The 15,090-nt window shown below is 39.4% G+C and overlaps 1 protein-coding gene across 1 annotated transcript in view; it reads right to left on the bottom strand.

The window, feature by feature from the left end:
- The window catches only part of LOC124266637 (beta-adrenergic receptor kinase 2-like), a 127,210-nt gene extending 118,955 nt beyond the window's left edge, over positions 1-8,255 (bottom strand). The window contains exons 1-2 of the mRNA XM_046701441.1: positions 7,703-8,255; positions 7,483-7,559 (exon numbers count right to left, since the gene is read on the bottom strand). Coding sequence (XP_046557397.1) covers positions 7,483-7,559; positions 7,703-7,815 — 190 coding nt within the window. The 5' untranslated portion in view covers positions 7,816-8,255. The remainder of the gene's footprint in view (positions 1-7,482; positions 7,560-7,702) is intronic.
- Between the last annotated feature and the right edge of the window lie 6,835 nt (positions 8,256-15,090).

Here is a 15,090-nt window from a genome sequence, read left to right as displayed (position 1 = left end):
TTACATTATGCATTCACTTTCTAATCATCATGATCTTACTCCAAAAGGATGGTTCAAAGCATATTTGCATATTTGAAGATCACTGGCATGGCATTAAACAATATCATTCACTTATGATCGAAAACCCTTTTTTCACTCAAGCAAAATGACTACTTCATTACCAAAACAAAACTGTTTAACCTTCAACTAATTTCTCTTTCCCCACACGATAGTATTTGCTTTTTCACTATGGGTTATAATTTAGAATACTGCAGTGCACATGGTGTATATTTACGTTTTTCACCTAGTACTATCTAACATTGGAAATATAGGTCTTGCTCTGCCAGCTGTTAGAATCAATTCAGGTAGGGTGTATGAATCGGCTTGCATTATATGAATCACATATGCATATGTCATCTGGAACCTGCCTAAGAGAAAGAGTCACACTGACTGGAATGCTAATAACTGCTTATGCGCGAGTCTGGCTGAAAGTCTGCGAAGAAAAAGAAATCTCACTGTATCTTAATGTTAACATCTTAACCTCTGCTTGTAGAAAGAATTTTGAGCCCAACTATGATGACTGTGTTGATTAAGCTGGTAACAATCAACTCCTCAGCGATTTCTTGTGGTCATGGAAACAGTTTTGTCACTTTTAATTTACAAATTATTTTTCAACATAGTCCCCTCGGAGCTACACAAACGCCTGACAATGGTGCTGGAGTTCCTGGATCTTGCAGGAGAGTTAAGCTTTTTCCTAAAAAAAAAACCCCTTCACAACCAAAAGCATGTCATCATTTGCAAATTGATTGCCAGATAGTTCTTTCTGCAAGTGTGCTCAGACTCAGAGGTGGAAAACTGACGGTGGAAAACTTAACGGTGCAAAACTCGGCAAACATGGATGATAGTCAAAGAGTTCAAAGCCATATTCAATGATTCATGCACTGCAGCCATGGTGACAAGATACTTTTAAGTGGGGTGCATAGTTCTGGAGGAATAACTTCAGTGAGTTTTCCATGACATGTCGCCCTGATATTCTCCTGCAGTTGCTCAAATTAATGTAATGGTATGACCATTCAGGAGTCCAGCATAAGGATTCCTTCAGAATCCCAGAAAACCTTAGCCATCACCATGCCCGTAGATGGAATATGCTTTGCCTTCTTCAGTTGATAAATTAGATTTTTATACTGCTTTGAAATTGTTCAAGTCTCATTCATTGTCTAAGTTAGTTCCGTCAGAAGTATGGCTAGAGACAATGAATCTGTAGCACATCTGACAAGGAATAAAATGCCTTGGAACCTGGCATGCTGAAACCTTTGCCAGTTCATCCGTTATAATGTTCACAACCCTCTAAAAGCCAGATGCCTACAGATGTGTGGTGAGTCGTCAATCATCCATAATCACATCACATATCTATCAACACGTTCCTTAGTGGTGGCACTTGTCAGTTGTGGAGGTTCTCTTTTCTCATCAAAACTCGGCTGCCCAAAACTGTTGAGAACAGTTGCAAAGGTAGGAGCACGACCCTCGCAGGGGTGGAAATAACCCATTGCCCGACGTCCGAGTCCAGTGTTTTTTTCTGTCGGGCAAGCAAATTTGTATATCATGCTGTACCGGTGTCCAGTTGACTTTCCAATGTAAATAATGTTGTTTATTTAAAAAATCAACAAGAAAACGGCAGGTATAGTGGAAAAATGATCAGGGCAAGTGATTTTACATGTGCCACTGTACCAGAGTACACTAGCAATTTTAAAGTTATTTCCACCCCTGCCTCAAAAGTATTTTAACCGGAACTAAAACAGGATGAATTTATTTTACTTTTTCACAACCTTCAACTCTTCGCAACTGACAATCACTTTTCTTTGTTTATCATTCAAAATCTTGATAACCAAGCAGTCTGTCTCAAAGTCCCTGAACCACATTATTATCCCCACTCCCTAGCCCTTCCTGCAATTTTAAGGCCTAAATGAAGCAAATCTAGATTTCCTGAATCTCACATCTCACTGGGGCTCCTTTTCAATTTAAATGCGATTTGTTACTATCAAGAGACTAAGCATTATTCTAATTAGGAGATATACATCATGTGTTGGCCAATTTCCGGGTGTTATTGAGTATTTGAAGCACAGGAATTCATTTGGAGCCGGAGGTTTCAAATGAAATATTCCTGTGCTTCAAATACTCAATAACACCCGAAAATTGGCCAACACATGATGTTTATCGACATTGTAAACACAAAAGTAAACCAAAAGGTCTACACACGTTTTTGTGTCTGCACTCATTGACATCGAGTATGGGTACAGGAGTGAAATGTCATCAGCCGGCCGTTTCGGCTGTCTCCCATGGTAGCATCTGGAACTGTTCATTTGTGACGTCATTCGGACTTTACGTCACAATATGATTTTAATGACGTCATCACAGCTGACGACGTAACAATGCAATGGTGTGAGCAATGTTTGTATGTATTAATACGCAGCAAATTTCCAGGAATCGAATACTATTTGATCACGTTTTTTCAACCAATCAGATTAAAGAACACAGTGACTTTTGGTTTAAAATAACCAGGAAGTGCCAGTAAAACTGTATATACACATAACATTATCATCAAGGTCAAGGAAGTGTCATGAAGGAAACCGTCAGGGACTAAGACACTATCAAAACATCACATGCTTCCCAAAGTGATTCTGTGTGTTGAAACAAACACATGGTTGTAACTAGCAACTATCTGTTATCTTGACGTGACTATTTGATACATACATGAACAATGTACACATAACAGCTATAGATTTGACGAACTGTTTCTCTGGCACTGGGTGTTAACAGTGATATCAGCACATCTCAGTTTATTGAAAACCTGTCATGCTTGACAAATTACTTGTAATATACAACCAAGGTACACAGAGATACATACAGCTGATCGTTACACGCTAATTCATCACTCCTAAAGAGAACGATTAGCTTATACCAATGCAGTGTAGGTTCAACATCTGTGTAGAATATGTTGATGTTGTTACAGGGTTACAACAGGAATCATGATCAAATTGTGACACAATTGTTGCACCAGACAATTTGATTATGTACAGAGATTATTTGTACTCATGTTATTTATTCAGCCTCAGGATCAACCATTAATATAATATATTCCCAAATTTTAGAAGGAGTATCGATTAGCACACAAGTATTTTGTTTACATTGCAGTTTTAAGAGTCTGAAATCTGCATCAGTTGTTTATGTCTTGCATCAGTTGTTTATGTCTTGCTTTGATAAACATAATAAGTGAGTGAGTGAGTTTTGTTTTACGCCGCACTCAGCAATATTACAGCTATATGGCGGGGGTCTGTAAATAATCCGAGACTGGACCAGACAATCCAGTGATCAACAGCATGAGCATCGATCTGCGCAATTGGGAACCGATGACATGTCAACCCATAACAATAAGACACTTACTTTCTCAAGTTGAACTTCATGTTTCATTTTTTATGAATATCAATTAGTTCCCTGAGCACACCGATAATCACTGCCGTAAGCTAGATTGATCGGCTGATCAACTATTCGATCAAGCGTTCCAGCACTAACATAAACTAATTTGAATTTTAAAAAGCTCTCCAGGAATTCAGCACTCATAGTTTCTAACAAAGATTGACATCAATTTCACTTTCCTTTAGGGTACAACTTCCCTGAAGTCATCTGTACCAACCATCTGGAACAATGAAGCAACAGACACACAACAGCTGTAAACTACATCCTCCTACAATAGTGCACATGGACAGTGAACCTGTCTGTTTCATGTTACTTTGAGCAGGTCAGAAACTGAATCACACAGTTGAAGCCTGTAAGTTGGTTTGGATATAATACATACAAACTCAGGATCATCTGATCCTAGCAGGTTTCAAGGGGAGACAACCATGCAGCACAGCAGTCTGTCTATTGTCTCTGAACAGCATTATTCTCCCTTCCCCTTAGCCCTGAATAAAGCAAGTCTAGATTTTCCAATGGAAAAGGAATCTCACTGGGGCTCCTTGTAAGTATTTGTTTATACCTACATTTTATACTTTCAGAGAGTAAGCATAGTAATTGCAATACTGTGCTAACTGAGGTACCCATGTAGTCTGTCGTACAGACCCTGAAGCAAATATATCCAAGAAAGCCCACGCAAGTCTAGAAAATGTGGCAAGTCTCAGGGCTCCTTTTCATTATATATATTATTTCTTTTACTATGAACTTTTTTCAGTAAAATATGTTCATTTCAGAGACTAGTTGTTAGTCTAGTACCCATGCACACCACAAGTATGATGCATATGATACATGTGATGTCTGACAAATTATTTTTTTAATATACTTCATTCATATTTTGTCACTTTCCTTGCAATACAATCATTTAAAAGAAACTAAAAACTAAAGTTCACTGACAAATGCAATCTAATATTGATGCCATGCTGTCTTAGCAGAATATGAAGATACAAAACGGAAACATTTTTCATTTAAAGTTTGGTTATGTTGATCAACATTTTTTATATTTCATTAATACAACTAACAATATGAGTCATTGATTGTTCATTCTGTAACGTGATATTCTCCCTGCCTATGGAGAGCAATGATAAACTGCTACATTAAGTCAACTATATGCTTGGTTACAAGGTTTCCTTAAAGGAAGGGGGGTGGGGTAGCCTTGTGGTTAAAGCACTCGCTCGTCATGCCTAAGACCCAGGTTCAATTCCTCACATGGCTACAAAGTATGAATCCCATTTATGGTGTCCCCACCGCCCTATTATTGCAATACTGCTAAAAGCGGCAAAAAACTAAATTCACTTACTCACTCCTTAGTGAAAGAACACTACCCTGCCAGGTACCTGACAAGGGGATAAGTACTGCCTTACTCCAAGTCAATATATTGAGTAGTAGGGGGAGGGGGTGTTTGGGTATCCACTCCTGCCTGTTTTGGAGCTAACCTTACAAAAGTAACATTTGTCTTGGTTTGCTTAATTGAACCTGCAACAGTCTGGACTAGTACAACCAGACACATATGTTCACTACGAAAGGGCAATAATCTTGAATTAAACCCCACTTCACCTTATCTAACTATGACCCATGTGCTTGGTGTTGAAGACACACATAGTTTGGGATTGTGCACTGTCACTGAGGGAAGCAAAAACAAAACAACTACACAAGGAAGAAATTTGTTAGAAAGGGAGGTCACTCTCACCCAGTCTCATATCATGAGATCACTATCACTGATCACAAAAGACATGGGCTTCTATTTTCATTATTACCCCTTAGAAAGTCTAAGGCAGTGGCATGTACTTTTGTTGGCCCATTATACTGAAATGCAGATGACTAAATGGGAAATATTAGCTAAGTTGTTTCAAAATAATAGAACTGATTCATGAAATAATGACACTATACCTTCTGGTTTATTATGCAGAGGACCAGATAAGCTGCGTACCCGGGTAAAATACACATAGAAATTTTCCAATTACGCATTGAAAAATAATTGTTGCGTACCAATTACGCATTTAAACTGTTAGATACGCAAAGAGTTTAAAACAAATGCGTACGGAATATACTTATAAAAATTGCTTGCGTAATGAAAAAGACTTTGATTGCTATCAAGTAGTACTGTTAGTATAGGACAAGTGTTGTACTGCCAGTATAGGATTAGTGATTTTTTATGAAATCATTTCCCTTATATTTAAGTTGGTTTTGATTAAGTATGACATAAGGCAGAACATACCTGCTTAGTAAACTTACTTAATGACACAATACTTAGGTGTGTAAAATGACTGAAATAAGCACATATTTGAAAGCAGTGGGTAACGGAAAATGAAATACCCACTCAACATTCATAATACCCACTCCAAAAAAATACAGTGAGTACAGTACCCACATTAGCTAAATCTTATCTGAATCTCTGTTATGTCTAATCATTATCAGACAGTAACGTATATATATGAACCATAAGATGACAGCTTATAAACAATCAAGTGTGGACCAGACTATACTGTAATTGACATTGTAAGGAGTTATTACACACAATAAGCCAAGTTAAACAGGTTAAAAGTACAAAAGTCTGGATCAGACAAACCACTGAGGCTTTTCTTATTACTTTTAGAGATGTTACAGCAGATAACAACACTTGAGTTTCATATATTGTAACCATTTGAGGAATAGAACCTGGATCTTCATTGTGATGGGCAAGAACCTGAACCTCTGGGTACTCCAGCTGTGAATTATGTGCTAGTAGTGAGAGTGTCATTGACAATATCAATGAACTTTTCACAAGAGGCGCTCACTAGTAAGAAGGCATGCAAGTGACATCTTAATCTAATGTCGTACTGACTTGCATCTCGACACTGGGATATTCTGGGTACTAATGTAAGTCCCCACCTATGACCACTTTAAGAACATGTGGATTGGATGGTCAGACTTATATACTTACAAGATGGAAAAGTGCAAGATTCATTTGTAAGTTTGGAATTAAGATCATTTATTATTTAGCCATGGTTCCACAGCTCATTTCTGAGAAACATGTAAAATGCATTGTACTAAGTTCATATGGACCAAGATTATAATGAAATGACAGATATAACTGTTATTTATCATATTGTTATTGACCATTTGTTGTATTTTATAGTCGAATTGTTTGTTATAAAGAACTACTGCCATAACAAACTTAAATCAGTGGTCCCCAAGTCTGTTAAACAATAATATACAGTAACTAGATTTTGGAATGAGAGGGCTACACCCTTGATTCTTTGACTCAGACTAGAGGTGGTGCCTAACCTTGTCACTAGTGTCAGTGAATATGCAAGCTTTCAGAATACAAAGAAGCTTAGTGCAGTTACTGACGACCCACAGCACCAATACATAATGCTTAACCATCCATAGGCTAACTGTTTGTGCCAGTGCCTGACAACCGGTCACTGGGCCAATTTCCAACCTTCATTGTTGGGCAATTCAATTATTAATACTTCCACATAATCATGACCAAATATGTTTTAATCCATACCAATAATGAGTGTGATTTTAACCGACAGAAGTTATGCAAATGTTTTCACAATCTTCTCGACATACCTTTTGACATACAGCATTTAGTAATGTGGCCTTTGCATTGTAAAATGGAGATGACTGGTTAAATATATAAAATGTAAGCATTTTAACAGTCAAACCGCTGGCAAAGTCAGCCAAAAAGCTCTCTTATCATAATAAAGCAGCACATACATAATTCATTCTGTAGATGAGGCAATACAGGGGTATAGAATAGAACGCTAGGCGATAGCAACAAGCCGTGCATCACTTCCGCACAATCCCTCGTCGTTTTGTTTACATCTACGCAAAAATCCTACTATAAATAACACGGGGAATAATAAAATCACTGCCCATTCGCCATGTTATCTGTCGTGCATATGAGACTGTGTGTGATGATGCCCCGTGTTTCTGGTTTCGATCTTCATGCGATCGGGCGAGGGAATGTCTCAATATCGTGCAACAACAAATCAATCGTCTACTCACCTAATTTTTGGTTGAATATTTTGTCAAATGTGACTTCATTCATTTTGGTGAGATGCTTATGCATGACGCTCCGAACGCTGAAAATAACAAAATAATCGAATTTCATTTCGAGTAAATATTACTCCATAATCGTTTTCATTGAAACGGAACCTGTTTGTCATCCGAATACACACACTCGACATTTGTCCGGAAATGGTTGAAACGGGGGAAAAAGACAAACCTTGGCTCTGGAAGAACAATCTTCTTGCTTGCTCTGGCTGCAGGAGTCGACTTGCTCTTCTCCATCGCCATGAGATAGCTAACATCGGCCAGAACTGCTTCCAAATCCGCCATTTTGATGAGCTCGCTAGGCCAACGAAGCGACTGGACAGAAAATCCGACTGTTTAGTATCAATGACGACAGATATTTCACCCTGTCTAACGGAATCTAGCCCCAAAACATCATCGAGGACGATATCTCGTCCGATGGGGCACAACACACACCTCGTCCGGGTCTAGAGTAGAGTTCCAGAGCGGGCTAGCGCTATCGTCTGAGCTGCACTGTTCAGGAGAATCGACATATGTAAATATTAATTAGAAAGGTCGCGAGCAGTGCAACATGGGAAATCGGCAACGGCATGTAATCGGGCCGCGGACACTCGCAATGCCTTCGCTACAGAGATCTCCTGTCGATTGATTTTTGAGCGCATATGATATTTGCCCTATATTAAAGAACCTGCAGCAGTACCTAGTATACGGGGAATGGCGACATGATGAGAGCGAGATCGTCCGTCCACCGCGCATGTCCGTGGATATTTCCTCATCACTTATGTTTATGAATGTAGTGGTTTCTTCAACCCCGAAAGCTTACCTCGCACAACAGCTCGGCTTACTATAAACCAATGAAGCGGTAAATGGCTTTAGCTTTCAGTTGTAACAGTTTTAAAGTTGCACTAGCAGTAATTTGGACGGTTAACCGGAGACAGTGCTTTCACACGATTTCATACGTTTCCATGGATTTAAACCTCGACCAGCTGATCACCCTTTCCTTCTTAACAGGAAATTGGTGTTTGCAACATCCAGCATTGTCCTAAATTCGATACAGCATTTTACGAGTTTGATTCACTGCAAATATTCTTACAAGGCCAGCAAATATCTGCTAGCTGCAATAATAACACTTTGAGACGTGAAAGTTTCACCATACCACCTGGCTATGCCCAGAATAGACAAAACAATTCTGTTAAAAAAAATTATACCATGTCTATATGGTTTAAAGTATCAGGGAAAACGTTAAGACCTTTTTACAAGTACATGTACTAATGTTTTGTAAGTCACAAAGAAGTCGCTTGGTGATAAGGTAAATAAATATATATGCATCCCGTCGAGATTTCTGGTGAGAATTTGAAATAGATGGGATTGTCAGGCACGGTTACGTTATTGATAGTGTGTCTTATGGACGTGCATCGTTGATCATAATATCGACCACTGGGAGATATGTAGCGAACTTTCGTGTTTTCATAGTGCATTCGAACCATGGACCTTGACCACGTCTTGTCCACATGACCAAATTGGGTTGTCAGCAAGCAGGAAGGTAAGGATGTCACCTGTGTTCCAGCCTCGACTACTGACGTGACGGTGATAAAATATTACTCTGAGAGAGAGAGAGAGAGAGAGAGAGAGAGAGAGAGAGAGAGAGAGAGAGAGAGAGAGAGAGAGAGAGAGAGAGAGAGAGAGAGAGAGAGAGAGAGAGAGTACAACGGTACTGGGCTAGTTCTTGCCCCTTCTTCAGGTGGATAATGGTGATAGTGAACAGTACAGTATATATATCTATATACACTGTATCTATATATCTATATATCTAGAGAGAGAGAGAGAGAGATTCTTGGATCTGTGCCAGTTTCAGGACAGGGTGTGGCCAGTATTATATTACTGCAATGTTTTAAACTAGCTATTGTTAATCAATAACTGAACAGTATACGCTAAACGTGACTTTAATAGGACGTTATCATAAACTCAACTTCATCTCTATGAGATGAATAATTGATGCATTTTGTATATACACATTGAAGCTCTCATTAAAATTGTTTTAGCTGAATGAAAATCGCACTTGAATAACATCATCTGTCTGTTACGTATTTAATTGATAAGATGTCTACATTTATAAAAAATATAATGGAAAAAAATCGATATAGCACTTGAGTGAAATAATGTCGGATGAACTTTCAATCTGTTTCAAAGGCTGTGTGGTTTTCAGTGAAATGGTTCAGGGATCGTGTTTGTTGTTTAACGCCGTTCTCAGTAATATTAACGCTATCAGATGTTGGTCTGTAAATAATCGAGTCTCGACCAGATAATCCAGTGAGTCTGACGGACGTCATGGGTATCGATCCAAGCTATTGGGAAATGATGACGTAAATCAACATGGTCACCGCGCCTGACAACCCGACCTGTTTGCACGATGTCCTCTCGGGATTACGACAAACGTTGGTTGCTGGGGACGTATTCATGACCGGAGCTTCCGCGGGAGGGGGAAGGGGAGGCGAATCGTAAACAAATATACATACACATGTGACGTGTTTATCTGATCACATGATCATCGCTACTCAGGAAAATATCAATTTTGCGAGGCCACTCGATGGCAGAAACTTGTTATATGATAGTCATCTCATTAGAAAGTGACTAATTCCAAACACTGCCCATCGAGTGCAATACCCCTACACAATGCTGCTGCATTGACGTATATTACCCACGAGACAGAAAATAACCGTGTTCATAATTAGACTTTATTATACGAGTATGTGTGTCATATTTGTTTTATGAAACGAGTATAAGATTTCTTGCATCCGAGAGAGAGAGAGAGCGCGGGGTAACCATACTTATTTCACGAGTTTTGTAAAATCAATATTACTCGCATGTTAGTGTAATAATTTCTATACAACATATTCAATGCACTGTGTAAGATGTGATGAATCGTCACATCTCTCTGGACCGTGGCAGAGGTACTGTGGTGGCAGCATGAAGCTCTGGGTAGGAGAGTGGTTTATTACCAGGGGGTGAGAAATAACAGAGTTGTTTTATTATATTCCTTAAGGGTGAAATACTGTAAATATTGGTGAAAATAAAAATGGTATTTTCACTGAGTAAAATAACATGTCATTTCTCTGAGTAAAATATCACTTTTGCCTGGAACTAATAATAATGAAATAATAAAATGCGTAATAAAATACAGATGTTTACTCCATGTCTCGATCATTTATAAACAATGATCAAAATATAATAAATAGAATATTTTGTTAATGTTGTCAAATAGAATGTATATTTCATCGAGTGGTCTGACAATGTCATATAACATGTATATTTCATCGAGTGGTCTGACAAAGTTGATATGTTCACGAGTGGCGCAGCAGCCACTCGTGAACATATCAACTTTGTCAGACCACTCGATGAAAATATACATGATATTTGACAACATTAACAAAATATCCTCTATGTATTTGTGCAAATATCGCTTCAGGCGTACCAATGTATTGTTTATGCAATCCGGTCAGCACTGTTGACGTCAGAGGTATTGTGACGTTATGTTGGAATGACGTCACACCAGAAATGGACCTTACACGTTGTACCCATTAGCCATAGAGAAAAACGAACCCGATCCTTTAGAGTACCGAGTCAACACTTTCACCATAAGGCTACCGTTCATGTTTTTCCTTCCTTTGACTTCCAGGAAGACTAGTGAGTGATTAAGAATATTTTGCCCCATTAGTATTTCTGTTCTTTGCCCATCACGAAACACACGTGGCACCAAAGTTCACATGTATGAGGAACGAATATCCGGATATCTTCGTAGCCCGTTAGTTTATGTTGGAATTCATTTTGGAAACCAACAGAAAACTGGAATAGGAGATATGAATTGAAGCACCCATAATATCCTAGAATGACGCCAAGGTCATTGTGAAACTGGGTCCCGATCTACAAAGCCTTCGTAGCTTATCATATTACGAACATCGCAGTGTTACGAATACGTTATGGATCGTGTCCCAGTATATTTTCTGCATATACCAATTATATCAAAGACCATGACGGTGTTGGAAACAAATCTGTTTTTCTTTACTTTACTTCTACACAGCTGTCACAATTCAAAACATACAACTGGATTTGCATCTGCCGCGGCTGGAGACACCAGAAATAGACTGCAATAGACTTAGAAGCTTCGGCCTAATGAGCCAACACTTTAACCACAAGGCCACCCCATCGCACCTTTTACCTGTTTATGTTACTGTAGTGCTGGAAGGGGGCGCTGGGGTAGCTTAGTGGTTAAAGCGTTCGCTCGTCACGCCAAAGACCTGGGTTCGAATCCCCACATGGGTACAATGTGTGAAGCCCATTTCTGGTGTCTCTCGCCGTGATCTTGCTGGAATATTGCTAAAAGCGGCGTAAAACCAAACTCAGTCAGTACTGTAGTGCTGGACATGGTGCCTCATAACAAATTGTAACCTAACCATCTTCTGATAATCTGATAGACAACAAATGCGTCCAAGACATATTTTTGGGACTCTCTTCTTGTCTGTAATTGCCCTAATATTAGGTTTACAATACTTATTAGGTCTTTTTAATGTGCTTAATAATATATGCCAACACATCTTTCGACTGGTTAGGGGGCGGTTGGGTAGCCTAGTGGTTAAAGCGTTGGCTCGTCACGCCAAAGACCTGGGTTCGAATCCCCACATGGGTACAATGTGTGAAGCCCATTTCTGGTGTCCCCCGCCGTGATGTTGCTGGAATATTGCTAAAAGCGGCGTAAAACCAAAACTCAGTCAGTCAGTAAGTTCGACTGGTTAAGGAATGTAATAGCCGGGGCCCCTTCTTTGTTAGTTACCGCTCTGTCGTTAATAGCCATATTTTTAATGAAATGAGACGCAAGTAGCATGATGCACTATAAATCCTTTAGTGAGTGAAGGCTAGATTAGGATTAACTTGACATAACAAACATGAGGGGATCGGAATACACAAACTAATGCAAACATTTTAAGTAGAAACCTTTACATGTTTTTCTCACAGCTGAATTTATTGAGATGAAAATGGGAGCTCTTGTGACTTCAAGAAAATATCTGAGCACATGCAGCCCCGGAAAAAAACAGAATGTAGTGCACTTTGGAAATGCAAGAAGTATTAAGTTACTGATGCTGGTTGAGGCACGGTACTTTAAAGCGAAATCTAGGCACTTTCACCGTCCAACCACAGAACTCTGTCCAGCGAAATTCATGATTATTCAACCTTCATAATTCGGTTGGGTTCGAAGGTGGATTGGACGAATTTCGTCCAACCGTATAAAGAATAGGCTCTTAAAATACAAATGAGTTTATAGCAACTTTGAACACTAGCCCAGCTACGTGGGATTTGAACCCATAAGCATAGGTTTCTGGTGTACCAAAGCTCTGCACAATTAGTTGCGGCGCCTTTAAAGCTGTACCTCTAAGGTTCTCTGACTTTTAAAGGGATAAAACTAAGATCGCGTAGTGCAATGGCACAGTTCATGAAACATCCAGACCCAATAGCAAGCGGCAGTGTATGGAGTTATTTCACTTGAATAACAATAGCTCCTTGGCCAAAATAATGTGTGGAGCTAACGATGCTACACGATACGAATCAGTGAGTTTCAATAGTGTTTATAACAAATGACGCGTGTTAAACGGATCATTTGTTAGAAATATCCATAGAGGGGCACTGACCCGTCACAGCACTGTGACATTCGCGTGGGTCGTTTACTTTTAGATTAGATCCCATGGCAGTTGCTGGTAACAGGCGACTAACCGCTAACTCAGCTTATTAAAGGATTAATGCGTGGGTGAGTGAGTTGGTGTAAGCGAAGCCGCGACGACCGTAACCCTTCGTATGTTCATCGTTTTATGGAAGATTTTCTGGCAGTAACTATTTCAGTAGTCACTGTCCCTGAACCGCATCAGTTTCCCTTCCACCCAGACGTTTCTGCAATGCTGAAACTCTAAATGAAGCAAGTCTATATTACCTCAGGTTCAGGTTCATTATCTCCACTCTCACTGGGGCTCCTTTTCAATTTAAAAGGAATGATATGTTTCCATCAAAATTATACATTTTCAGAGACTAAGCGTTAGTCTACGATACTATAGAGGTTGTAAATGTGCTCTAAGACTTACTTCTATATCTCCTGTTGGTTACGAATCATACGATATCTGTAAATACATATACCCATATTGTAACCGCATACTTGCAAATACGTACACTTTGTTTCATAGAAAATGAACTTTGGATAAGGATTCCAGGGCCCGGTTGTTCAAAACTCGGTTATCTTAACCGCCGGTTAACTCCTAACGGCCGGTTAAATCCTTAACTACCTTACTAGCATTATGAAAGCAGCGTAGCCATGAACGCCATTTTGCGAGTTAACCACACTGTTAAAATGTTAGCGGTGGTCCTAGGTATGTTAACCTAACGTCAAGTTAACATCCTGTTAAAAGTTAATAGAGTTTTGAACAACAAGATGACCCGATGTTATTAGCTAACAGTCGGTTAAATGTACTTAACGGCTGGTTAAAAGACAACCGAGTTTTGAACAACCGGGCCCAGATCGAACACAAAAGCCGCGTTTTGGAAGACAAGATGGCGGCCACTCGAAAACAAGAACGGTTTCAGTTTTTGACAGGGATCCCTTATCAAGGATCACGTTTGATGGAATAATGCTTCGTATTTGGTGATAAGTGCTTAAGGAAGGAAATATACAGAAAATATATATTTTATTATTTTTTTGTCAATCTGTTATATGGTCCCTGATCGGAGATAGTGTGGACCTTTCTTACGTTTTTTGTTTAACGTCGCTCTCTCGAACAACGGATTACTCGATGTATTTCACAGAGCGAGTGTAGTTTTACGCAGCTTTCAGCAATATTCCACCAGAAATGGGCCTCGCACAATGTACCCACGTGGTGACTCGAACTCGGATGTTCAGCGTGAGTAGCGAACGTTTTAACCACTAGGCTACCCCACCGCCCCGTATTTCACAGACACCGAGGACACATACGTATGAGGGGCGGTGGGGTAGCGTAGTGGTTAAAGCGTTGGCTCGTCACGCCCAGGACCCGGGTTCGAATCCCCACATGGGTACAATGTGTGAAGCCCATTTCTGGTGTCCCCCGCCGTGCTGTTGCTGGAATATTGCTAAAAGCGGCGTAAAACCAAAACTCAGTCAGTCACAAACGTATGAGGGTTAACTATATTTGCACAATAATGAACCCATGTCAAGTTGAGAAGGTCAGCAAAGCCAAATTGTATTGTCGATGTCATCGGTTTGGATTATAACAGGGAGTCTATATTTATATACTTGTGTTCATGTATGCTTATTGTAAACGTATGCGCTTCTACTTTATATAATACGATTAACGAACCTGCAGGGCAGTATGGATTAATGGATTATCTCCACAAGACTGGTCTACATACCCTGGTATAGTGACACACCACTTTTTTTTTCTTTTTTTTATTTACAGTTGTTTATTCCTCAGCTGTTGACAGCACTTGCACATATAAAGGGCGATCACAAAAAACCTTGTAAATCGCCATCATAAATACAGCCAAACTTAATATATACACATACAGTAA

This window comes from Haliotis rubra, unplaced genomic scaffold (genome assembly GCF_003918875.1).
Source record: "Haliotis rubra isolate DU_JTF1 unplaced genomic scaffold, ASM391887v1 Scf100, whole genome shotgun sequence".
NCBI classification, from domain to species: Eukaryota; Metazoa; Mollusca; class Gastropoda; order Lepetellida; family Haliotidae; genus Haliotis; species Haliotis rubra.
The sequence above is the reverse complement of the archived record's forward strand: the minus strand, read 5'-3'. Positions and strand labels throughout refer to the sequence as shown.